This window comes from Oncorhynchus keta, chromosome 10, assembly GCF_023373465.1.
Source record: "Oncorhynchus keta strain PuntledgeMale-10-30-2019 chromosome 10, Oket_V2, whole genome shotgun sequence".
NCBI classification, from domain to species: Eukaryota; Metazoa; Chordata; class Actinopteri; order Salmoniformes; family Salmonidae; genus Oncorhynchus; species Oncorhynchus keta.
Window position 1 is genome coordinate 54673922 of NC_068430.1, and position 27991 is coordinate 54701912.

The following is a 27991-nucleotide window of genomic DNA, read 5'->3' on the forward strand; positions in this document are numbered from 1 at the left end:
CCGATGTGGGCGATGAATGAAGATCATTATTGGATTATTTTAATTATCATCACTATTAAACAGCACGCCCACTTGTATGGAAAGAGGGATCTCAGTAAACAATGTGAAAGAGATTTTTTCCTAAAATCCTCCCTCAGTCATAATTAAACTTTAGAAACTTACAGGTTCAATAATATAGGTTGAAGAGCAATTGCCTTGACAAATAGCCAACATATCTTTCCCTTTACCAATACACTTGTACTAATGATACTTTTTGATATGCAAGTAATGTCCCAGCTCCAATGTCAGTCACACTTGGCAAGATGACACAAGCGGATCACGGTGTAGGCTACATTGCTGGCCCTTTCCAGTAAGAAGGAAACGACACCAGACTGAAGACTATACACCCGACTACGTATCTTTGCAGGTTGCTAAGGAACCCTAATCACCCCACGTCCTTCAGTACTTTCCTGTAAACCTGACATTCTTGCATGCACAAGATTACACCAACCACTAACCCCCACGTAGGCAACCACACGGAACAGATCGCTTCATGATAGAAGCAAAAAAAATAAAAAATCTTCAATTTCACTTTGAGACAGCAAACGAACAGCCAAGATGTTAGCTTGTATGTTGACAACTTTTATTTGTCTACAAAATATAATCTACAAAGGTGATACCAGTGAAGCAGTCATTTATACAATTTGACTGGTGTCACTGCTCAACAACAGTGGTCAGATAGGACAGTATTTTAAGAGTAAATAAATTCCTCTACCAGATTGGCTACATCTTAAATACACAAATAACGCAGAGGCAAACGAAACAGCAAACTGATACAAAGAAGCATTTGTTTAATTCTCCACTGTAAACTTGAGATGTATTTATTTTTAACATTCAGTACAATTTGAGTTTTGTGTATTCATTCCTTGGAAGTCCTAACAGAAAGTGTTTCCTAAAGCAGCAGAGCTTTGAATGTCGGAGGCTTTCTCTTGACTTCCGTCACCTTTTTGGGTAACACGTTGGTAAAAATTGGAACTGGGAGGCATCTTTAATCTAAGGCCAACGACCTTGATGTGGAGAAAGGTCGATACCGTGAGAAATGCAGATTAAAAACAAATATATACTTTGCCCCCCACATTAATTAACCTCAATGATTTTTTTCTTCTTCATACGAGATATTTGACAGTACACTTCTGCCAAGAATGTTGATGGCTTGACAGAAGAGACCTGATGACAAAAGTAACAATATCTTGCGTGAGTGTATGCATGCGTGTGTAAAATGTGTTTAAGTTGGGGAGTTGGACGAAGGGTTCGGTTCACCCCATGTGCCTTTGGACACAGAGGGACGTCGGTCCTAGCCCACCGCAGCGACTGGGTTAAGGGCCAGGACGTCAAACAGCACTCACACATCCCTAGAGGGGTGGTGCACCTCTGAGCAAGACACACAAGTGGCACCTTGTAAAAGCAGCAGAGTAACCCCGCTGTCTAGTAGGCTATCCCATAGATCGTAACTCACCTCCTCTCATTATCTCACCTTGTATGTCCACGCTACAGGCCCCCTCAGTGCATCTTTTGGCTCAATCTTTCAGACAGTGAGACATATTTCCCCATCCACCTCTATTCCCAAAATGAGTGGATTTATTCATTCAGACCCCGTTACCCTGGTTTCTAATCACCTCATTGTTTTTTCCTGAGAAGAGATTGGTCTTGGATGTAGAATTTGAGTGGCGGCCAGGTTGGCACAGAGATACAAGGTGAGAGCGAGGGCGAGATGGAGATATCTAAGATGAAGAACGGGACAGCCTGCTAAACGAGCAGGGTTTAACCTCAGCAGCCCGCCTGGGTGATGTCACCGCCCGAGCTCTTGGTCACCTCCATGGTGGTGAAGATCTGGAAGAGAAGAAGCAGAACGACCGTTGATCTCTGTGGTGTGGTGCTGCGGCTCGTTCACAAATGTAAAAACAACTGGGCAAAAGCAACCAATTAAAGCTACAACCATAGAGATAGAGGGTACACTAGCTACAAAATACTGTGATAACATTAGCCTTGAACGTAATGGCAATAGTAACCTGTGGCACTAACTGTCAGCTGTTACAGTAGTTAGTTTTCCAGCATTTAGTTAACAATTACATTCTTGATTTGATAGGTTCTAAGGTCGAATAACCTCTTGTGGCTCACTGCCAGACCTGCTCTGCAAGTTACTTTTTTGCACCGTGGCGGGACTTGCATGTTATACATTCACATGTTTTTACATTTTTTTGTTACGTCAATCAAAAGCAGTCAGAAGTGATTCATGGGAAAGATGGAGATGGATAGAGGGCGCACATCCTATGTCTACACCCGATCCAAGGAGGGAAAAAAAAACGAGGGCAAAAATGGGGGAGCAAGTCGAATGAAAACGCGGCCTGCAGCTGGTGTGCGATCAGTCTTACCTCAGCGCAGGTGGGGTGGATGCCGATGGTGTTGTCCAGCTGCTCTTTAGTCAGTCCGCACTTCATGGCCACGCCATAGCCCTGCGTCACCTCGCCTGCGTTGGGCCCCAGGTAGTGGAACCCGATCACACGGTCCTGCAGAGAGTGATGTTACTGATAGATCAAGTGTATAGGTAATCTACTAGTTTGTTATGTTAGCCAGACCCTGCATATCAGAACTTGCATTCTTCTTCAATATGGCTATTGAATTCGACATACAGTGGGCACCACTGTTATTCTAGAACAGCTTTCAGAAATATGGAGTCAAAAGTGACAAAGTGTTCACATAGCTTCTTGACCAGAGACAAGGGTGGAAGATTTTTGTTCCTCCAAAAAAAAAAACATTTTTCGGGTTTCCTAGAAGTTTTCAATGTGAGAATTTTTTAACTCTACACAGAAAAAGTGACAATTGCAGTGTCCATGAATCAAACAGGTAGTCAGGTGAGTTAGGAGAGGGGAGGGTTCCTACATTGTCCAGTTTATTGCAGATGATCTTGGAGTAGCACTTGTTGTTGTCCCTGTTGGGGACAGTGAACTCCAGAGGCCAGAAGAGACTGTGGTACACCTACACAGTTAAGGACACACGTTAAATACACACACGTACAGAAAGGGCAGAATAACTTGCATTAAAAGTGTCATGCATGTATGTTTCTACAGTGTGGTGTTATAACTAGGCCCTGTGTTCTGTGCAAGCGTGTGACATGTTTATTTTATTGAACCATTATTATTTTATTTATTTTTTTACATTCAAACTGTCACCTTTTCTTTTTATGCCAGAGGGTCCAGCACCATCCTCAGACAATACCTTTCATTTAATGGGCAATTCTCATGTCTGGATAAGGCTTAAAATACAGGATCAAATCCTGCTGTGTCACATGATTGCACAAAACACAGGGCCCCATTTATAACAGTATTACCGGTATTGAACTTGACCTTTGCTTTTTTTTGTCATTCTAACAGCATGTTACAGTACGGTGTCAGCAGTGGGATCCATTTCAACACAAAATGTAAAGTTCTTGTCTCATGTACACTAACACTACAACATTAACCTGTGATACGTTAGCTGCATAATTAATATATATACACATATATATGATAGTATTATACAGTCAGTGGACATTTTATAAGGTACACCCATCTAGTACTGGTCGGACCCCCCCATTGCTTCCAGAACAGGAATTTCAGGACATGGAAATGTTGCTCAATTGGTATCAAGGGACCTGTGCCAGGAAAACATATTCCCCACAACATGACACCACAGCCACCAGCCTATACATTTGACGCCAGGCAGGATGGGGCTATGGACTCATGCTGCTTATGCCAAATCGTGACTCAGCCATTAGCGTGACTCAGCCATTAGCATGACGGAACCAGGATTCATCAGACCAGGTAAAGTTTGTCCACCTCTCAATTGTCCAGTGTTGGTGATAGCATGACCACTGGAGCCGCTTCTTGTTTTAAGCTGACAGCGGTGGAGCCCGGTGTGGGTGTCTGCCGCCAATAGACCATTCGTGACAAGGACCGACGGAGTTGTGTGGTCCGAGATTCCGTTCTGCACACCACTAACTGCGCCGTTACTTGCCTGTTTGTGGCCCGCCCGTTAGCTTGCACGATTCTTGCCGTTCTCCTTCAACCTCTTATCAATGTGTTGTTTTCGCCCAAAGGACTGCATGTTGTGGTTTTGTTTGTCACGCTCCTGTGCGTGAAAAGCCCAGGACGCGTCTGTTTCTGAGATACTGTAACCGGTGCGCGTGACAACGCTCAACCATGCTCAAAGTCGCTTAGGTCACTAGTTTTGCCCATTCTAACATTCAATCGAACAGTAACTGAATGAGTCACTCTGTAGGAGCGAACCATTTGTGAACGGGGTGGTGTACCTAATAAACTGACCACTGAGTGTATATGATCGGTATCACCGTTTAATAGCTGGCAAGTCAATATCCACATTTAAATTGGTATGCTACAATGCATATTGGAGATTGGAGCAGAGCCTAAATGTCAGTTGATTTTGGTCTATAACCTTCAGTGCAAGGAAGTGTGTGATGTGGCTGCGGTACCACTAGGCTGGAAGTGGGCTCTGTGTCTGTGTGTCTGTGTGTTGCGTCAGCAGCTACCTCCAAGTTGTCTTGGCCGTACAGCTCAATAGCTTTCTCCTCAGAATGCCCACAGGCGCCATACTCCAGAGGGGTGAACACAGTGGTGGGAACGTTTACGTAGTCACACTGCACACAACAACATTCAACCGCAGTTAATAATAAACAACAAGACATGACAATTTACAGTCTTTACCAGGTGGAGTCACATTGGAGGTTCACCAGACAGAATATACTACAGTATGACAATAGAAGCTTGGGACATTTTTTTACATGGTTTCTCCTCGTTTTTACATTTTAGGTGGAGAGCAAAGGCCCCACCATTTAACATCAACGAGGGCCAACATTAAGATTTGAACTTGAAAGCAACAAAAGACAATCTTATTAAAAGCAGAGGGACAACAGAGAGAAGAGTCACACTGACAAACTGCCATGGTCTATCAATAGAAAAGCATGTTAACTCCCAGGGGGGGTGAATCAAGGCCCGCTGTCCAATAATTACCTTGAGCGAGGCTCCCGCGTACAGCCGGCGTGCCAGCAGCTTTCCGGCCTGGATGGCCACGGGTGTCAGCTCCCACTTGCCCTCCAGGATGTCTCCGATGGCGTAGATGTGAGGCACGTTGGTCTGTTCCTCGTCGTTCACCGGAACCTTACCGTTCCTGGGGGAGGAAGAGTGGAAGCTTAGCTAGGGTAAAATGACTGGCAAATAGTCAGATAATGTTCTGTTAGTGCCATACACATGTTCTCCCCCTTGACAACATTAAACGGTACAAACCCAAGGTGAAAAACTGTAGAAAATGGTTTCCTGTTGTACGTATCTATTTGACTATTATAGATCCCCATGGAGCCACAAATTGCAGATCCCTGGTCAAGACTTATTACACATACATGTATAAGAACAGTTTGCAGAACACATACGCACCAATCTATTTGACCTTTATTATCCAGTGGACGGACTGAAAAATGTTTAGGGCATCATAGGAACTCATTGGAGAACAGAGTAAAGTGAAAGGTCCAACACGTACAGAATTTGGTCAATAAATCCCACTTGACAATTAAGTGGAATACAAACATAGTAAATATTTTATCATTCCCAACGTGCATTCTACATTAAGCTAAGACTATTCGGTGAAAATGTTCGCAAATGAAAGACTCAGATCTTGCGACATGTGATGTGAAAGAATTATGTAATGTGACCATAGGATGTTGACAAAAGAGTGGTTGTGTGTTTCCCGGTTGAGAAATATCTACGTAAAGAACAACACGGTTCCGTGATTGAGGGTAAACCAATAAGAGGGTGTTCGGGTCACACTTTTTAATGGTGCATTATTTAAGTAAAGAAAATACCATATACAGTGCATTCGGAAAGACCTTTTCCACATTGTTACGTTACAGCCTTATTCTAAAATTGATTAAATTGCCCCCCCAATCTACACCCCATAATGACAAAGCAAAAATAAGTTTAGAAATGTGTGCAACTGTATAAAAATGAAATATCACATTTAGATAACTATTCAGACCCTTTACTCAGTACTTTGTTGAAGCACCTTTGGCAGCGATTACAGCCTTGCGTATTCTTGGGTATGAGTTTACAAGCTTGGCACACCTAAACTAAAAAAAAAAACAGGAACATCCTCACACGGTCAACGGTGTTAATTTTCAGCAAACTTAAAGTATTTAAATATTTGCATGAACAGAACAAGATTCAACAACTGAGACAAACTGAATAAGTTCCACTGACATGTGACTAACAGAAATGGAATAATATGTCCCTGAACAAAAGGGGGGGTCAAAATCAACAGTCATAGTATCTGGTGTGGCCACCATCTGCATTAACCTCTAGCGTCGAGCAATCCCGTATCCGGGAGCGTAATCATAGCCTCAAGCTCATTCCCATAACGCAACGTTTCCTATTCATGAAAAATCACAAATTAAATTAAATAAACATATTCAAACACAAGCTTAGCCTTTTGTTAACAACACTGTCATCTCAGATTTTCAAAATATGCTTTTCAACCAAAGCTACACAAGCATTTGTGTAAGAGTATTGATAGCCTAGCATAGCATTAAGCCTAGCATTCAGCAGGCAACATTTTCACAAAAACAAGAAAAGCAATTCAAATAAAATAATTTACCTTTGAAGAACTTTGTATGTTTTCAATGACGAGACTCTTAGTTGGATAGCAAATGTTCATTTTTTCCCCCAAAAGATTATTTGTGTAGACGAAATAGCTCCGGTTTGTTCATCACGTTTGGCTAAGAAAAAGACCGGAAAATGCAGTCACGCCGAACTTCTATCCAAATTAGCTCCATAATATCGACAGAAACATGGCAAACGTTGTTTAGAATCAATCCTCAAGGTGTTTTTCACATATCTATTCCATAATCTATCAGTGGTGGCAGTTGGCTTTCTCATCAGAAGCAAATGGAAAAATACTGCAGCTGGAGTTTACGCAATAATTGCAACGGAGGACACCAAGCGACCACCTGGTAGATGTAGTCCCTTATGGTCAATCTTCCAATGATATGCCTACAAATACGTCACAATGCTGTAGACACCTTGGGGAAAACATAAGCTGACTCCTAGCTCCTTCACAGCCATATAAGGAGCCATTGGCACTTTCTGATTGGATTTTTATCTGGGTTTCGCCTGTAACATCAGTTCGGTTGCACTCACAGACAATATCTTTGTAGTTTTGGAAACGTCAGAGTGTTTTCTTTCCAAAGCTGTCAATTATATGCATAGTCGAGCATCTTTTCGTGACAAAATATCTTGTTTAAAACGGGAATGTTTTTCATCCAAAAATTAAAATAGCGCCCCCTATATCCAACTGGTTAATTGAATGATTAGAATATTCCACCCTGAAACACAATTGTATGGAATTGATTAGAATGTATAAAATCATAATTCCACAAGTGCATTAATTGTTTGTGGTTCATTGAACATGGGAAACCGTGTTTAAACCCTTTACAGTGAAGATATTTGGATTTTTACAAATGATCGTTGAAAGACAGGGTCCTGAAAAAGGGAAGTTTCTTTTTTTGCTGAGTTTATATTTGAGGAGTTTCTCTCATTCTCTGCAGATCCTCTCCAGCTCTCAGGTTGAAAGAGATGTCAGATCGGGATCAAGTCCAGCCTCTGGCTGGGCCCCTCAAGGACATTCAGAGACTTGTCCCGAAGCCACTCCTGGGTTGTCTTCACTGTGTGCTTAGGGTCATTTTCCTGTTGGAAGGTAAACCTTCACCCCAGTCTGAGGTCCTGAGAGGTCTGGAGCAGGTTCTCTTCAAGGATCTCTGTACTTTGTTCCGTTCATCTTTCCCTCGATCCTGACTAGTCTCCCATCCCCTGCAGCATATGAACTGCCATATAGCTGCAACAAGATGTTGACATGCTCACACAAACATCTTGTGGCATCGGAACATGCTGAGTGAAAGGCAAGAACGTGCTCGTGAATCAATGGTCAACAAACTGCTCTCTCCTTGAGTGACAGCGGGCAAGGCATGGTGGGAAGCGGCATGCAGGAGGAGGAAGACTACTCAAGAAGCAAAACGGAGTAAACTATAAAAACGGACATTACACATGCCTGAGTTGCATATCACATTTAACAAACAAACATAAAAATATCGTCATAGAAGGTAAAGTAAAAACGCCAACTGGCCCATGCATCATTAGCGGTATAGTCAAATAGGGCATAGCGCCTAGCCCTAGGTTGTGGCCATGAAGAAGGTACTGACTGTCTGGGTGGGGCTAAGATCTTGCAATCACAAAAACAGAGACAAAGTATTCAACAACGATGAGGATGATTCATCATCAACGACAGTCATGTAGCACAAATGAGACCTGCATATATACTGAACAAAAATGTATAAAAATGCAACAATTTCAAAGATACTACTGAGTTACAGTTCAAATGAAGACGTCAGTCAATTTAAATAAAAGCATTAGGCCCTAATCTATGGATTTCACATGACTGGGAATACAGATATGCATCGGTTGGTCAGACACAGTACCTAAGAAAAGTAGGGAGGTGGATCAGAAAACCATCCATTATCTATATTTCCCTTATGCTGCGTGACGCATCTCCTTCGCATAGAGTTGATCAAGCTGCTCGTTGTGGCTTTTGGAATGTTGTCCCAGTCCTTTTCATTGGCTATGCGAAGTTGCTGGATATTGGAGGGAACTGGAACACACGGTCGTACACGTCGATCCAGAGCATCCCAAGCATGCTCAATGGGTGACACCTCTGGTTAGTATGCAGGCCATAGAAGAACTTGGACATTTTCAGCTTCCAGGAGTTGAGTACAGATCCTTGTGACATGGGGCCGTGCATTATCATGCAGAAACATGGGATGATTGCGGCAGATGAAATGGCACAACAATTGGCCTCAGGATCATGTCACAGATGTCGTCACAGTATTTAAATTGCCATCGATAAAATGCTATTTTGTTTGTTGTCCATAGCTTATGCCTAACCATACCATAACACCACTTCCACCATGGGGTACTCTGTTCACAATGTTGACGTCAGCAAACGTCTCGCCAACACGCCACCGTCTGCCCAGTACAGGGATTCATCCGAGAAGAGCACACTTCTTCAGCGTGCCAGTAGCCATCGAAGGTGAGCATTTGCCCACTGAAGTCGATTAAGACGACGAACTGCAGTCAGGTCAAGGCCGTGGTGAGGTCGACGAGCATGCAGATGAGCTTCCCTGAGACAGTTCCATCAGCTGTCCGGGTAGCTTGTCCCAGGCGATCCTGCAGCTGAAGAAGTCGGATGTGGAGTTCCTGGGCTGGCATGGTTACACATTGTCTGCGGTTGTGAGGCTTGTTGGACTTGCTGTTAAATTCTCTAAAAACAACAGAGGCTGTTTATGGTTGAGAAATTAACGTTCAATTCCTGCAGTCAGCCAAGTCATGCCAATTGCATGCTCCTTCAACTTGAGGTGGCATTGTGTTGAGGTGGCATGGCATCTGTAGCATTGTGTTGTGTAACAAAACTGCCTTTTAATGGCCTTTTATTGTCCCCAGCAATAGGTGCACCTGTGTAATTGATCATGCTGTTGAATTAGCTTCTTGATATGCCACACCCGTCATGTGGACGATTATCTTGGCAAAGGACAAATGCTCAGTAACAGCTATGTAAAAATACACATGTAAACTACTAGTCTGGTTGATACCAAACTCAAAGTCCACCTGACTTGGGTCGCTTTAGCCAGCCTGGTAAGCAATCATGTAGTGTAACCGAGAGGCCGAACCTGGTGCACCTTAAGCTGTGTGTCAGTCAGCTCCATGTTAAAGAGATTCTCCGTTATGTTTGTATAATTTTTTTGCCAGTAGTTCTGAAAGGAGCACTCACGAGCCAAAAGTGGTCACCGAAATCTGTGTGCTACGTCACATATGTGCATCATGTCATTGCTCTCTCTCGCTCTGCTGTGTGTGCGCATCGGTCTAGTTCTCACTCAAATGGTGAGGTGCTGAACCTCGTTGGCTGGAACATGAATTGCTAGGGGGCTGGCCAACGTGGGGGAAAATGTAAGGAAAATGGCACTGCGCAGCTTCCAGTAAACAGTCACTTTCAAACTACGGATTTCGTAGCTTATTGAGGTAAAACAGTCATTCTTCTCATAGATTATGCATGTATGAACTACACATTCATGTCCTTAAATGCTGCTAGGGACCAGGTCATATGACTGAGGCATATGACTGACTAAGGCACACTCACTCCTAAGCCTGGCTCATGCGCTTGCTTAATCCCGTTGGCCGAGAGCACTCTGTAGGGCTGACCCATTCATAACCGAACTGCATGTTAGAAACCCCATGAAAACACTTCTTCCTCAGTCAATCCGGTTAACAATATTTTAAAGAAGCTTGAGATTTTTTAGATACCGTTACGTCCCAATGTAACAGCACAAAAAAGCACGAACACAAAAACTCTTATCCCCACAAAAACCCCTCCCGTTCAGTTCTCACACACACACACACACACACACACACACACACACATCTGGTGAGGCAATAGTGCTGAATCACCATGACTGTAGAGAGCCTTAAAGGTACAGGCGTGTGCACACACACCCTTGTCTGCGTCTCATTGGTGACAGTCGCGAGGGTGCATGAATGAAATGAGAGAGTAGAAGAAAATAAAAGGAAAGTTAACTTAAGGAAATGTTTTTTTTTTAAACTTGTTTTTTTTTGCCTAAAATTACATACCCAAATCTAACTGCCTGTAGCTCAGCCCCCGAAGCATATGCATATTCTTGGTACCATTTGAAAGGAAACACTGAAGTTTGTGGAAATGTGAAAGGAATGTAGGAGAATATAACAATAGATCTGGTAGAAGAAAATACAAAGACAAAAAACAACCAGTTGTTTTTTACCACCATCTTTGAAATGCAACAGGAAGGTCCCTACATCTGGCCATCACTCTGGTTGTAATTGCGATGGTGTCCACAAGATGGCAGTGTATGTGCAAAGTTTCAGATGGATAATTTGAAGTATGAGCAAACTACATGACATTTAGTGTGAAGTCACCCAGGTACATTTGGGCAAATCGTGAAGGAGACATTTACATTCTCATTAAATTTGTCTGCAAGAATATCGTCAAATCTGTATACTTGGGCTTTGATTTAGCTTTTCCAGTATTAGTAGCCATATTATAAGTTCAACATTTGCAAAACACCCCATTTTCATAACTCTCCATGCTCTTAAATATTTGTCCAAAAGGAAAGGCTTGACGTCGGACAAGGTTAGCAGCAACATTTTGCGACAGATACTGGGTTTCCGCATACTCCCGTAAAGCCCCGCTCATTGGCTATCTAGCTAGCTTTGTTTGACCCCGATTGGGGCTTATTTTCCAAAGTTAAAGTCAATCATGTGAAGGCCGCCCGCATCATCGGCGTGCCATGAAGGTGTTGCTCTCTGAACAAATTTGGTGTCCTATAGGATATACTACACTCCTAATAATATAGTGGAGTCTGGTTACGTTCTAGGATCTCTGAGGAATACATCGAAATGCGATTTGACTGGTTGAAACAACGTTTAGGGTTAGATTTTCACCGATTCCTTTCTTCGCAAATTTAATGAATGGAAATACAATATTGATCGTGCATGCTTATATGGACATTTGTAGGAAATGAAAAATTTATTTTATCTAACAAAACGACACTTGATGTTATCTCTGGGACCCTACGGATGATACATTCTGAAATCTTGCTCTGATTTAAGTACACATTTCACCTTCAGAGGTGAATTGATCAAACCTAACGTGGTAAAAAAAAAGTGTTTTGTTGTTGGGAGCTCAACTAATAGCATGGCATTTTTTTCCCAGTAATAGCTACTGTAAATTGGACAGTGCAGTTATACTAACATGAATTTAAACTTTCTGCGATCGTGACACACGACGCTGAATGATTTACAACTGTTCTGTCTGAAGGGACACCTATCCCTAAGTTAAACTTACTTGGGGTTGACTTTGACTCCGGCTTGACCCAGGCCGATCTTGCCTGTACACGCGTCACGCCCCACGGCTATCAACACCTGAGGGAGGACAAGGAAGTCACCGGGTTAAAGGGACCATTCACCCAAAAAATAAAGCCTGTCATCCCTACAAAGCAAGAATGACTCAATTTTGCTGGACAAAACATCTTATAGTGAAGGCTCAAAGACTGACAATCATGCAGAGTTTGATAATGCCTAATGCAATATGTTAAAGTACTTTGTTCGCAGATTTAAGTAACAGTATTGGTTTCATTTCACAGATTTACTTTGGCTATTGGGGTTAAGGGGACTTTAATGCGTACATACAGTGTTGTATTCTCCCTCGATGGTCTCGTCACTCTCCGTGCTCTTGGCTGTCACCTTCAGCCTCCCAGGAGTGCCTGCCTCCAGCTCCTCCACCTGACATATAAAATTCATTGTATGGGGGGGAAAAAAAGTGTATCTAGCTACAAAATTCTCTATAATACTATAATTGCCAAGGCCGGGTGAACTGAAGGCATCTTTCACTCTGAAAGATTGTAGTTTTTAAATTTAGTTCACCTTCAAAGACTAACATCCATGAACTTTAGACTTAATCTGATGACAGGACTCTTCCGATAAATAGCGAAATATTACACAACTTCCCTGATGACAGAACAATTTAGCCCAGGCATTTCCGAACCATAAAAAGGCCATAAAGAAAGCCCTGAACAGCAGAGTAAAGATACAAAGGGTGTAGTAGTAGTACCTGAGTTCACATACTATTGAAATCATTTCAAATACTAGCCGTGCATGATTAAGCTTAACTGTAGCAATGGGAACCAATAGAAAAGTCCCATGAGTGCAAACTTGACCCAGGCGAAGGCAACATTCATAGTATTTGAAAGACTTCAAACACTATTTGAACACTGGTCTAGTAGTAGATAACTCACATTGGCTCACCTTGACTGGGACGTACTTCCGGAGGAACTTGACACCATGCTCTTCCATGTGATCCCCGGCGCGGTTGGCCATGTCCTGGTCGAAGCCCCTCAGCAAGATGGAGCGTACCATGACCGTCACGTCCAGGCCCAGGCCCGCAAGGAAACCCCCGCACTCCAGTGCCACGTAGGATGCCCCGATCACCAGGGTCTTGCCGGGGCAGTGGGGGAGCGAGAACAGGTCATCGCTGCAGCATAGACACCCACAGACAGGGGAAGATCAGCCATAGTAGGGTGCACTTCCGTTTTTAAACCCATAATGCACTTAAAAATGTATAAAAACGCCACAATTCTCCCAGTCTTTCTGCGATTAGTATGTGAAATACCTGGAATGTCAGATTCATTCACTAGACCAGTGATCACAAACCAGTCAATTGTGATCACCTGGTTGATCTTCAAGGCATTCCTAGTCGATTGCCAAACATTTCTGTAGAAATTCCAACGATAAAGCCTTGTGCTCCTATTCATTTCAAATTTGTCCCACGCAGTTTGTGGTAGGTTCACTTGATTCAGCTGCCCTCCGTGCCAGGTAAGCGAATTGTTCCCATTTAGAACCATTTCATTTGTCTCAAGGTATAAAACCTGGCCGACCCGGAGTGCTAAATCAAGTGCACCTATTGCTGGACCAATCGGATTAGGATAGCTCAAAATCACTGTGCCTGCAGCTTCTACGGCAAAGTTTGATACTAAGTGAGATGTTAGAACTTTTAAAACTATGATCAGAGAGAGAGACTGTCAAGCAAGGCAGAAAAGAGCTGCTGTTTTTAATGAGTGATTTCATGTTTTAAAAAGTTAATAACTTGAAAATAAAAGAGAGGCGCACACTCTAGGAGCTCAGATGCAAAAATGTAATACCTTGAATCAGAAAAGGTTGGTGACCACTGCATTAGACACAATAACTTACTTTAACCGTTAAATTCCCAAACTATAAACAAAAAGTCAGGCTAAAGACTGGTTATGTAGTCTGAAATGGGTCTGGCTGTGAACTTTGACGCCAGTAGACAAGAATGTACTCTGAAAATGTATTCAGTCACAAAACATCTATCAGGCATACAATTTGCTTTAAAAGGGTACAGAGATGGATACCAGGGTGTGGATACCAGGGTCTGTCCCTATGACATGTAGGTTAGCAAAAGCACACCAACACAAAGAGGTTCAGCTTCTAGACAACCTGCGTTTAGACAAGTGGGAGATTATAGCCTTATTAAATGAATGACCTGAGATACAAGACCTCCTGTGGTGGGAATTAGATATTTTAGCTCACCTGGGGAAGGTGTGTGTGTGTGTGTGTGTGTTCCGGTGCACAAGCTTAGTGTCAATGTTCCACATCCCTTATCCTTTTGTGACTGTGGGGCAGTATTTTCATTTTTGGATTTAAAAAAAACGTTCCCGTTTTAAAAACGGGATATTTTGTCACAAGAGGCTCGACTATGCATATAATTGACAGCTTTGGATAGAAAACACTAACATTTCCAAAACTGCAAAGATATTACAGGCGAAACCCAGCTAAAAATCCAATCAGGAAGTGCCGCATTTTTTGAAACCGCCTCATGCCAATGAGAAGAATAGCCGTAAGGGACCACATTGAGCAAGTGGTCACATGATGGCTCCCGCAGAAAATCTTGCGTAAAGTACAGAGGTAGCCATTATTCCAATCGCTTCTAATGAGAAACCAATTGTCGCGACGGATATACTATCGAATAGATATGTGAAAAACACCTTGAGGATTGATTCTAAACAACGTTTGCCATGTTTCTGTCGATATTATGGAGCTAATTTGGAAAAACGTTTGCCGTTGTAGTGACAGATAGTCGATTTCTCAGCCAAACGTGAAGAGCAAACGGAGCTATTACAAAAATATAAAAATAAAAAATATAAAAATTTGCTATCCAACTGGGAGTCTCGTGAGTGAAAACATCCGAAAGTTCTTCAAAGGTAAATTATTTAATTTGATTGCTTTTCTTATTCTTGTGAAAATGTTGCCTGCTGCTAGCAGGGCATAATGCTATGCTAGGCTATGATAAACTTACAAACACTTGTCTAGCGTTGGCTGTAAAGCATTATTTTGAAAATCTGAGATGACCGTGTGATTAAAAGGCTAAGCTGTGTCTCAATACATTTCATTTGTGATTTTCATAAATAAGAAGATTTTATAGGGATATTTATTCCGCTGCATTATGCTAATTAGTTTCAGGCGATGATTGCGCTCCCGGATCCGGGATGGGTAGTATCAAGAAGTTATGTCCATCCACATTTCACTTCTTTTTCTGAGTGAAGGGGGGGGGATTACCTTAACTTGTCCAATAAGAAACTTCCGTTTCTAATGCCGATGGAAATAGTTTTACTACAGTGTACACTAATGAAGCCACCTGCAGTGTGTTTATACAGTGCATTCGGAAAGTAGTCAGACCCTTTGGCTTATACCACATTTTGTTACGTTACAGCCTTATTCTAAAACTGATTAAATTATTTCCACCCTCAATCTACACACAATACCCCATAATGGCAAAACAAAAAACAGGTTTTGAAATGTTTGCAAATTTACCACAAAATGTCAAACAGAAATACCTTATTTCCATAAGTCTTCAGACCTTTTGCTATGAGACCTGAAATTGAGCTTAGGTGCATCTACATAAGGTCCCACAGTTGACAGTGCATGTCAGAGCAAAAACCAAGCCATGAGGTCAAAGGAATATTCCATAGCGCTCCGTTTAAGGATTGTGTCGAGGCACAGATCTAGGAAAGTTCCCAAGAACACAGTGGCCTCCACCAATCTTAAAATGGAAGAAGTTTGGAACCACCAAGACTCTTCCTAGAGCTGGCTTCCCGGCCAAACTGAGCAATCGGGGGAGAAGGGCCTTGGTCAGGGAGGTGACCAAGAACCCAATGGTTACTGACAGAGCTCCAGAGTTCCTCTGTGGAAAGTACAGAGATCCTTGATGAGAACCTCCTCCAGAGCTCTCAGGACCTCAGACTGGGGTGATGGTTCCCCTTCCAACAGGACAATGACCCAAAACACACAGCCAAGACAACTCAGGATTGGCTTCAGGACAAGTCTCTGAATGTCCTTGAGTGGCCCAGCCAGAGCCTGGACTTCAACCAGATCGAATATCTCTGGAGAGACCTGAAAAAAGCTGTGCAGCGACACTCCCCATCCAACCTGACAGATCTTGAGAGAATATGCAGAGAGGAATGGGAGAAACTCCCCAAATACAGGTGTGCCAAGCTTGTAGCGTCATACCCAAGATGACTCGAGGCTGTAATCTCTGCCTAAGGTGCGTCAACAAAGTACTGAGTAAAGGGTCGGAATACTTTGGCAAAACATTATATATATATATATAATATAAGTTTTTGCTTTGTCATTATGGGATATTGTGTGTTGATTGATGAGGGGGAAAAAAATAGTTGATTTTAGAATAAGGCAAACTGTGGAGAGTGTCAAGGGGTCTGCATACTTTCTGAATACACTATCTTGTTGTGTTGATTGAATAATGAGGGCTTTCCTCTGGCTGGACAGCAGTCAAATTGGATTGTGGGTTAAATAATGGGCACATTACTCTGTCCAGGTGTTGCTGATGCATGCCAGATCTGGATAGGTATTTTACCTATCAGCAACCCACATCTTATGTTATAACAATCTGGTGCCTCACGGCACAGTCAATGACGTGGTACACAACCATTGGTTGATGCATGCAACGTCTGAGCAATTGGGGAGGGGGTGGTCTCACCTGGTGATGCAGTACTCTTTGTCTCCGGGGATGCCCAGGTAACGCGGCCTCTCGCCCGTCGCCAGGATAAACTTAGCTGCTGTGTGGAAGGTCTCCTTTCCTCGCTTGTTGGTCGCCTGAGGGGAAGTAGTGTGTCAAATGCTCTCTTACACACTGAAAGAATAGTCGTTTTAAGTCAGTAAAGGCAGTAAATTAAGTATGAAAATAGAAGGCAAGTCAATTCAAAATTAAAACGCATCAGAAAATAACCATGGTTAGACATTTGCTTATACATTTTCAGGGTGCCAACCTTGATTTTGTGTGGCTCGATGAACTCTGCGTAGGAGTTGACGTAGTTAACGTTTTTGTCGCGCAGTGCCATACGGTAGCCCCAGTTCAACGAGCCAATGTAGTTGTTCACTGCAGTCTTCATCGTCTCCCAGTTGTGCTTCACTGGAAACCAGACCAGAATGACAACGTCAACAAAAATGTTTTTTTTTAAAAAGTGTATTTAGTCATTTATTACCCTTACTGAAAAAGTACTCAGCTGGAAGTATTACATTTTGACCTCTTCATTATATGTTGAATGTTTTCAAAGGAAAGAAAGTGTACTCTTACTCCTCATGTTTCATGCCTAGCACTGACCGTGGCTCTGTTCCAAATATCCTTAGAAGCATACAACTTTGGATGAGGTGGCTAATACAGACACTGCAACCTAACTAGACACAGTAAGCTAACAGACGCTACCTGTCTCCTCAGGCACCTTCCAGCCAAACTTGCGGGCGTCCTGCATGGACGTCCCGAGCAGGGCTGTCTGGTGCATCAGCTTCTTGGGGATGCAGCCCACGTTCACGCACGTGCCACCCAGGCCTGTTCAGGGACACGTACAGAATCACACATTTGGAGATTTCATTGAGATCCCATTGAAACACGCAGACATGTTGCAACTGAAAACAGCGGTATTCTGCTAGCTATTTTGATTTATGCGTCGGTGGCCCTGCAGCAGTTTCTGTAAGATTGTATGTCTGAAACAACAAAAAAACAACTGCAAGTTAAGTTGAAGACACACACACACACTCGTAATATAGTAAAACTATCTTCAAAGTAACGACTTGAGATGTCAGGTATAAGATGAAAGCTTATAGTACTTGTTCACGCGACATTTCACCACTTTAGACAGTTCAAAACAATAAAAGTTGTTAGTGCAAGCCAGGCTAATCACGTCACTTGTTTATAACTGGAGCATTCTCATCACTTCCTGTCGCAAATCCATTCTGGTACTTGCAGTCAATAGTGTAATCCAAAACAGATTGTGATGGAGATTGAGAACCATCTCCATTCTCCGATGAGCGCAAACGTCACCCACTTTTAGTGTGGTGGGCTGTGTGCTGACTAAGTCCAGCAAGTAGTCTCTTCGCCAGCTGTTCCAGAAGCTGGTCACAAGTCTCTACCTGTACTTACATCTGCATGTCTTTTCCTACCTTGTTGAGCATCATTCGGAAATAGCTTGTGCGCCAGGAAGTGGGCTGGTGTCAGGAGTTGTGGTTCAATCACTTCATTGTACTTGAAGGTCAGAGGCCTAGAGATGAGGATTGCTTCAACCAGTCAGGACTGTGCACATTACATTTACATTTTTGTAATTTAGCAGGTGCTCTTGTCCAGAGCGAGTTATAGTAGTGAGTGCATTTTCATATTTTGTGTGTACATTTCTTCAAAAGTTGAGTGAAGCTCTCGAGAACTTCTCAGGCATGTTTTGACTGATAAGACGAGTCTCACAGAATCTGCCCGACCAGGCTGCTCACTTGCCGATGATGATCCTCCAGGCAATGCCTCTTTCTGAGAAGAACTCCAAGAGTTGGGAGATATTTTATTGATTTCTACAGATCTTTCAAGTCCTGACCACCTCCCTTGAACGTTTTTGAATTGTCAGAATGAGTTACTCTGCATAACCTAACATGAAATGTCTCTTGGCTGACCTGAGATCAGATCCAAATCTATTGCTCTGGGAACAGCACAAGTGAACAGCGCAATGTAGGACTTCTTCACAGAACCATTTGCTTTCACGTAAAACGATCCGGCAAGATCCACATCTGTGGTGGGGATTCAGTTATTTTGTCTTTTGGTAAAAGCAGTGTCCTGCTATCCGGCCTTTGCTTTGAATCTCTTGCAGATTGTGCATCTAGCCATGGTGCTCTTGACTAGCACGCAAGATCCAGTATCTTTGATTTGCACTAGAGTGACTGATATTCCAGAATGCATCACCTTCTCATGATAGTACTACATCAGCATTTCTGAGTATCTGGGTTTGCTGGGCAGAACCCATGGGTGCTGCTCTCTGAATGGTATGTTGGACTGTTGCATTCTTCCTCCTACATTGAGTAGTTCTTCCTTGTCCAGGAACAGTTTGTTTGATTTCAGTCATCGTTTAGGTTTTTTCCTGCATTCAGCAGTTTGATCTCCTGACTGAAACGCGTGTTACTTTGAGCCAGTACTTTTCTGCTTCAAACAGTTTGCCAGCAGTCAGTTCACCTTGTGTCTGTATGAGCATTGGCTGTGAATCGCTATATCCAGGAAGTCACTGTGAACACTCCTTTCAGTTTGCTGTACCCGTCGAGCTCCAACAACGGCTCAGTGATGTTCTGTGATCACCTCTTCCGGGACCTTATTAGCTTCCTCTGACTGATCGCTAGGTCCGTTCCACCATAGCTGGCTTTTTTGGTTTTGAACAGTTTGTCCTCCTTAGGGAGATCTGCTGGATTTGTTTTCCCTTCATTGTGTGACCAGGACTCTCGGTTGGTCAAGGACTGGATCTCCGTCACTGTTTGCGACAAACGGTTTCCATTTTTGAGCTGAACTGCAAAGCCAATGCAGCACAATCCTCGAGTCTGTCCACACTCTGATCTGTGTTTGTACCATTTTTCAGTGTGGTCAGATTGGAGCGAGACTAGCAAATAATCACAGCTCCAGCGTCATTTTCTGGAGAGGGGCCATCCTGGACTTGTTTCGCTGTTTTGTGTTACACCTTACAGGTAAGATACTGCACTGTAAGCCTTTTCTCTTGTCACAGAACATGTCTAGTTTCAGGGTGTGGTTTTTCTGAGGCTGCATGTCTGTTCTGTACCACCTTGGTATGGCAAGATGGTGTAGTTCTGAACACATTCTAGCGTCAAATCCGGTGGTCACTCATTTGTCCAAGCTGAGTCCCATGTCAGTCCCACATTTCCTGGAACACACACTTGATCCTGGTAAAGGGGGTCAGGAAGCCAATAGGGTCGAAGATGCATGCAAAATGACGGCAAAACCCTTCTCTTTGCCTTCTCCTTTTGCTTTAGAATGTACAGTAGTGGTCTGAGGTCAAACAAAGTAAATCGGTTTCTTGTTTCTACACCAAGCCTAACATTTTCAGCAATGCTCCGTGTCCCTGCCACCAACGTGTGGTCAGTTGTTGTACTCTCCTCCCATTTTATTTTGAGCTCAGTAGAGTCATCCACTTGCAGAGGTCCATGCCTGCAGTCGATACAACTGCAAAGCAAATGCTCACAGAGTAAGTCTCTAACATTGCGTGAACTTGAAATTAAGTAATCTACATCGAGTCACTCATTGTCCCTCTACAACTCCTGGATGTTCTGTTTTGTATGGTTTCAGGTGCTTCCTGATTGTAGCTGCGAGCAAGAATGGACTTGGGGAAGCTCCAAATACCACTCGTCATCATCAGCACACAGCTCCTCTTAATTTTCTCCAATTGGTGACCCGCAGGACTTCCACGGAGTCGCTGTCTCTCAGCTAGGGATATCTGCAGAAAGGCTTTCTTGATGTCTGCCATGCGATCTGCGATCTCGTGCAGTCTGAACTGTAGTCGTCTCGGGTTCTAGTCGTTTGCGTTTTCATGGTAACTCCACATGGTATCGTCCATCACTGGTGCCTACACCGACCATCCAAAAGTGCTCTCTGAAGCAACAAGCATCTCTGTTAGTATCCAGCAAAGTGGAGAGACTATCTGCCAGTAGTAGTCTGCTCCTATCAGGACAGAGAGTTCAGGATCATCACCTCCTGTAAAGTCTGCGAGCAGCAGTCCTTTCCTCTTGAGCTCATGTTGAATCTGCTCACCAAACTTTCCTCAAGGCTGTGCATCTTTTAGTAATAATACTTGTTCATGTAAAAGTGTAACACATTAAATCATACCAAACAATAAAATAACGTTGCTAGCACAAGCCAGGCTAATCACTTGGCAGTAATCGGTATTCTCATTCTTTCATTTCCAGTCAATAGCGTAATCCAATACTAACCAATGATACAGAAAAAAAATGCACACACTGAAACCTTAGCCAAATACATTTAAAATCCGTTTTTCATAATTCCCAACATTTAATCCTAGTAAAAATTCCCTGCCTTGGGTCTTTACTTTAAGAATGTGAAATGTCAGAATAATATTAGAGAGAATGATTTCATTCAGCTTTTATTTCTTTCATCACATTCCCAGTGGGTCAGAAGTTTACATATACTCAATTAGTATTTGGTAGCATTGCCTTTAAATTGTTCAACATGGGTCAAACGTTTTGGGTAGCCTTCCACAAGCTTCCCACAATAAGTTGGGTGAAGCTTGGCCCAATCCTCCTGACAGAGCTGGTGTTTATACTTGCATACTATTGTCTGTACAGATGAATGTTGGACTTTCAGGCATATGGAAATTGCTCCCAAAGATGAACCAGACTTGTGGAGGTCTACAATTTTTTTTCTCTGAGGTCTTGGCTGATTTCTTTAGATTTTCCCATGATGTCAAGCAAAAAGGCACTGAGTTTGAAGGTAGACCCTGAAATACATAGACAGGTACACCTCCAATTGACTCAAATTATGTCAATTAGCCTATCAGAAACTTCTAAAGCCATGGCATCATTTTCTTGAATTTTCCAAGCCGTTTAAAGGCACAGTCAACTTAGTCTATGCACACTTCTGACCCACTGGAATTGTGATAGTGAATTATAAATGAAATAATCTGTCTAAACAATTGTTGGAAAAATTACTTGTGTCATGCACAAAGTAGATGTCGTAACAGACTTGCCAAAACTATAATTTGCTTAACAAGAAATTTGTGGAGTGGTTGAAAAACGAGTTTTAATGACTCCAACCTAAATGTATGTAAACTTCCGACTTCAACTGTACATACATACATACCAGTATGTGGACACCCCTTTAAATTAGTGGATTCGGCTAATTCAGCCACACTCATTGCACAAAATAAAACACATAGCCATGCAATCTCCACAGACAAACATTGGCAGTAGAATGGCCTTACTGAAGAGCTCAGTGACTTTCAACGTGGCACCGTCATAGGATGATACCTTTCCAACAAGACAGTCCATAATATTTCTGCCCTGCTAGACCTTCCCCGGTCAACTGTTAGTGCTGTTATTGTGAAGTATAGTAGCAACAACGGCTCAGCCTCGAAGTGGTAGGCCACACAAGCTCACAAAACAGGACTGTCGAGTGCTGAAGAGGGTACATTTAAAAAAATAATTGCCTGTCCTCCGTTGCAACACTCACTTCAGAATTCCAAACGGCCTCTGCAAGCAACATCAGCACAATAACTGTTCGTCGGGAGCTTAATGAAATGGGTTTCCATGGCTGAGCAGCTGCACACAAGCCTAAGATCACCATGCGCAATGCCAAGTGTCGGCTGGAGTGGTGTAAAGCTCATTGGACTTTGGAGCAGTGGAAACTGAAGTAATGAATCACGCTTCACCACCTGGCAGTCCAACAGACAAACCTGGGTTTGGCAGATGCCAGGAGAACACCATCTGCCCCAATGTATAGTGCCAATTGTAAAGTTAGGTGAAGGAGGAATAATGGTCTGGGGATGTTTTTCCATGGTTCAGGCTAGGCCCCTTAGTTCCAGTGAAGGGAAATCTTAACCCTAAAGCATACAATGACATTGTGTCTTCAACTTTGTGGCAACAGTTAGGGGAAGGTCCTTTCCTTTTTCAGCATGACAAAGTGAGGTCCCTACAGAAATGGTTTGTCGAGATAGGTGTGGAATAACTTGAGCCTTGACCTCAATCCCATCAAACACCTTTGGGATGAATTGGAAAGCCGACTGAGAACCAGGCCTAACCACCCAAACAGCAGTGCCGAACTCTCTAATGCTCGTGGCTGACTGGAAGTAAGTCCTTGCAGCAATGTTCCAACAGGCTGTTATAGCAGCAAAGGGGGGAACCAACCTCATATTAAACGCCTATGACTTTGGAATGAGATGTTTGACGATCAGGTGTCCACATACTTAGTCATGTCGTGTAGTTCTCAATCATATAAAAGTAATAAAATTCCCATTGCACATCAATAAACTCTTTAAACAATCTGAATGAATTCACTGTAAACATGAACTCTGTAACCCCTTAAAGTTAATACAAGGTTGGCTGAAGAAGAGTGACACGTAAGCAGTACGCCAGGGAAGCCCTACTCACCCCAGGAGTTCCCTTTTGGTGTGGGCACCACATAGTCCAACACCATCACCTTCTTCCCCAGCGTCGCTGCCTCCTATCCCATGAGAAGCACAAGAGGGCAGATGTCCATTTAGACAACTTGCTTAAAAGGTACTCAGCAATACTCAGAAAATAAACAGCGTAAAGGGTACATTTCTGCAGCGAAGAGCGTTGAGGCTCAACTTCTCAACTGTTTTGGTGCCCTGGCTACCATTCAGGTGAACAGGGCGAAATGAACACGTGCCCATACGCAGATACTGTGTGAGAGCGAGGTCTTGCATCTCAATATCTGCGGTGCTGATCGTGGAAACTTCATTTCGAAGAGTCTGAAAACATTACTAGAAGTCAAAGCTCATTAGAGAAGAAGGTTTGAGGGAAACCTTGGATCCTCTCCTCCAATCGGTTTTGAGAGGAATTGAGGAAACAAGGACAGAGGAAGCAAGGATTGGACAGCTAGTAATGCTTTCAGACACAGCCCATAATAGACTACAGCCTTCCTTCAAGGGCAGCAACACTTGGGAAAAGGTACAGGCCTGTAGTTATGCTTGGTTTGAGATGCACTGTCTGGGAGGCTCTCACCTTTGAGCAGGCCAGGCCTCCCGATCCGCCCCCAATGACAATGAGGTCGTACTCGTAGACCTCACTCTCCCCGCACAGTAGCTTTTGCAGGATGCCATCTTTGTGGGCCTGAAGAGGATGACAGGTGGTCAGCTACCATTGCAAGAACAACATTAACCCAACAAAATCTTAAAAGGCACACAAACATGTTTCAGCTTGTGGTGGGAAAAAAACTAATGTAATGTAGTAAGGACACCCGACATGCTGATTTATGATCCAGAAAAAAAAGGTGTTATTCAAAAAATGTGCATGGCTGTGAGGTTATTCTACATTCAATAGCGATGCCATTCATGCCGGAGAGGGCGTTCTTCGTGCCACATAAAATGAAACTAAACCAGCATTTCCAAGATAAGGGCAGGAGACAGAACGCATGTACATTTTAAGGATAAAAATACATTATACACTGAAGGAGAATGTGTTGGTGGCTTCAAGTAAAACATAAGCTATTGTGTCATGCTGGCAAAGTGTCACCTTATGCTACGCATGAAAAGACAAAAACAGAGTTTCATAAGCTATTTGCAGCTCAGTGTAGAGTGAAGAGGAGACACTAGATTTGGGTGTTCTTAAGTAGCCATTTTCATGTAAATAGAAGTTTGGCAGTGGCATCAGGCTCTTATAACCCCACTTGACCCAAATAGATCCACTCAACCCTTGTTTCTGGCAAATGGACAAAAGACACGCGTCAGTAATATTACAATGCAATTAAAGCCTGCAGGTGGGCATAATTTACCACGTACTAAAATGCAAGGGGAACCTATGACATCAAATGTAAAATGACACTTTTTTTTGCCAAAACCTGACATTTTAGCAGAAGTTTGAGTTATGGGTCCTGTGTGGCACAGTTGTTACAGCATGGCGCTTGCAACGCCAGGGTTGTGGGTTAAATTCCCAATGTGAACCAATATGGGGGGGGGGGGATCCATACCTGCATTGTTTTGTCACAGCCGCCAATGTGGGTTTTGTTGACGAAGACATTGGGGACAGTTTTCTGCTTGGTCATCTCAAGCAGAAGTTCTTGATAGTTTGATCCATCATCTAGACAACAGTTAAGAGATGTTAGCAGAGTAGCAGCTAAATGTATATGAAATTAACCATTCATATCTCTGACATGTGCACTAGGGTCATTATAAATCACATTCATACAAACTAGAGGTCACCGATACCGATTATTGGAGGACCCAAAAAGCCGATACCGATTAATCGGCCGATTTTTAAAAAATTTGATTGATTTGTAATAAATGACAATTACAACAATACTGAATTAACACTTGTTTTAACTTAATATAAAACATCAATAAAATAAATGTAGCCTCAAATAAATAATGAAACCTGTTACATTTGGTTTAAATAATGTAAAAACAAAGTGTTGGAGAAGAAAGTAATATGTGCCAATATGCAAGTGCCATGTACAAATGTGTGCCATGTAAAAAAGCTAACGTTTAAGTTCCTTGCTCAGAGCATGAGACTTCAATATTCCAAGGTAAGAGGTTTTAGGTTGTAGTTAATATAGTATTTATAGGACTATTTCTCTATACCATTTGTATTTCATATACCTTTGACTATTGGATGTTCTTATAGGCACTATAGTATTGCCAGTGTAACAGTATAGCTTCCATCCCTCTCCCCTACCTGGGCTCGGACCAGGAACACGTCGACCACAGCCAGACTCGAAGCGTCGTTACCCATCGCACCACAAAAGCCGCGGCCCTTGCAGCGCAAGGGGAATAACTACTCCAAATCTAAAAGCGAGTGACGTTTGAAACTGTATTAGCGCACACCCAGCTAACTAGCTAGCCATTTCACATTGGTTACACCAGCCATTAGGCCGATAGGCTTGAAGTCATAAACAGTGACGTTTTTGCGAAGAGCTGCTGGCAAAACGCACGAAAGTGCTGTTTGAATGAATGATTACGGGCCTGCTGCTGCTCAGTAAGACTGCTCTATCAAATCAGACTTAATTATAATATAATAACACACAGAAATACGAGCCTTTGGTCATTAATATGGTCGAATCCGGAAACTATAATTTCAAAAACAAAACGTTTATTTTTTCAGTGAAATACAGAACCGTTCGGTATGTTATCTAACAGATGGCATCCCTAAGTCTAAATATTATTGTTACATTGCACAACCTTCAATGTTATGTCACAATTACGTAAAATTCTGGCAAATTAGTTCGCAATGAGCCAGGCAGCCCAAACTGTTGCATATACCCTGACTCTGCGTGCAATGAACGCAAGAGAAATGACACAATTTCACCTGGCTAACATTGCCTGCTAAACTGGATTAGTAGTTATAAGTAGTGATTATGATTGATTGTTTTTTTATAAGATAAGTTTAATGCTAGCTAGCAATTTACCTTGGCTTCTACTGCATTTGCGTAACAGGCAGGCTACTCGTGGAGTGCAATGGTTAGAGCGTTGGACTAGTTAACTGTACGGGTGCAAGATTGAATCCTCTGAGCTGACAAGGTGAAAATCCGTTGTTCTGCCCCTGAACAAGGCAGTTAACCCACCGTTCCTGGGCCGTCATTGAAAATAAGAATGTGTTCTTAACCGACTTGCCTAGTTAAATAAAGGTATAATATATATATATATATATTTTTTTTTAAAATCGGAAATTGGCGCCCAAAAATACAGATTTCCGATTGTTATGAAAACTTGAAATCGGCCCCAATTAATCGGCCATTCCAGTTAATAGGTCAACCTCTAATACAAACAGTACATGTATAAACATTACAGTTGTCCCTGACAAAAAAAAAACTACTTGCAACACTGTATCAACTATTAACTTGCAACATTTTATAAAATATTCTGGGTCCTCAGTTTCCTGTGCCAGTGAGCTCAGGACAGACCCAGCTGTAAGCTATTTGCGCAAGGGATAAAAAGAAAACAGGTAGGCCTATTTTATGACATTTCCAAAGGATCAGAATGACATTTTTCCCTTTCACACCGAGTGGTTAACAAAACAGAGAGCTGATAAGATTTGTCAAATTGATTAACCAAGATGGCATAGCAGTTCAGACGTCTTTTGTCCTCGTCTTGTCGTGTCATATATATATATATATATATATACATACACACACACTTTTTTCACATACATTTTATTTTTATTTTCCACCAACTCATCTTCAAAACACTCTCCTGCAACCCGCCTCACCAATTTATATTAATAAAAAAGTATTATTTACCTCAAATCTGTAATCCTCCAAGAAGCTAGCCAGAAACTCCAAGAAGCTAGTTCAGAAGCTAGTTCAGAAGCTAGTTCAGAAGCTAGTTCAGAAGCTAGTTCAGAAGCTAGTTCAGAAGCTAGTTCAGAAGCTAGTTCAGAAGCTAGTTCGCTTCTTTACTGGCAAATCGTTAGTATTCAGCTAACCACGGTTTGTGGTCATCAGCTATCCTTTGGCTCGAAAATCTATCGCCAGTTTTGTACGGCGCAGCGCGGCTCGGAACGCAACATACCGGACCAATTTTTCTCTCCATGTCCCTGGATTTCAACTGCTCTCTGGACATTCATACCCGGATCTCACAGCTAGCTAGCTGCTATCCGTGTGACTGTCGGCTTTCGTCGATTCCGGAGCAAACATCAATTATTCCGGAGCTAGCCAGCTCCGTCAATCACTCCTGAGATCCATCAATCACTCCTGGGCTGCAGTCACCTATCCGGACCCGTTTTACTGCCTACGCGGAGCCCCACCGGGCCTTCACAACTGGACTGCCGACGTCATCTACCCGAAGGAGATCCGGCTGGCTCCTCCGTCGCGACGTTACCTGAACGCCCATCTGCGGCCTGCTAACCGTTAGCTGTCTTACCGGCTGCTATCTGAATGGACAACCGGACAATTTATTTATTTTTATTATTATTATTATTATTATTATTATTATTATGTTTTCTTCTTGGGCCTCTATAACTATATCTATTATTTTATTTTTGTTGTTGTGTGATTTGGATTAATCCCCTCTACCACACGGAACCCCACTAATCTACTGACAGAACGCAAGAGGTGGCTAACAACAGACCATCCTATGCTAGCTTGCTACCGATGGCCTGGCTAGCTGTCTAAATCGCCGTGACCCGCAACCAACCTCTCCACTCACTGGACCCTTTTGATCACTTGACTAAGCATGCCTCTCCTTAATGTCAATATTTCTTGTCCATTGCTGTTCTGGTTAGTGTTAATTGGCTTATTT

The 27991-nt window shown here is 42.7% G+C and overlaps 1 protein-coding gene across 1 annotated transcript in view; it reads right to left on the reverse strand.

Moving 5' to 3' along the window:
- Window positions 1–600: 600 nt before the first annotated feature.
- LOC118388975 (thioredoxin reductase 1, cytoplasmic-like) overlaps window positions 601–27991 on the reverse strand; it is a 33381-nt gene continuing 5990 nt past the window's right edge. The window contains exons 3-16 of the mRNA XM_035778622.1: window positions 24727–24836; window positions 23763–23870; window positions 23166–23238; window positions 17455–17577; window positions 17018–17160; window positions 16729–16844; window positions 12963–13188; window positions 12348–12440; window positions 12004–12080; window positions 5046–5202; window positions 4565–4672; window positions 2920–3015; window positions 2412–2546; window positions 601–1869 (exon numbers count right to left, since the gene is read on the reverse strand). Of these exons, the coding sequence (XP_035634515.1) occupies window positions 1807–1869; window positions 2412–2546; window positions 2920–3015; window positions 4565–4672; window positions 5046–5202; window positions 12004–12080; window positions 12348–12440; window positions 12963–13188; window positions 16729–16844; window positions 17018–17160; window positions 17455–17577; window positions 23166–23238; window positions 23763–23870; window positions 24727–24836 (1628 nt within the window). The 3' untranslated portion in view covers window positions 601–1806. The remainder of the gene's footprint in view (window positions 1870–2411; window positions 2547–2919; window positions 3016–4564; window positions 4673–5045; window positions 5203–12003; window positions 12081–12347; window positions 12441–12962; window positions 13189–16728; window positions 16845–17017; window positions 17161–17454; window positions 17578–23165; window positions 23239–23762; window positions 23871–24726; window positions 24837–27991) is intronic.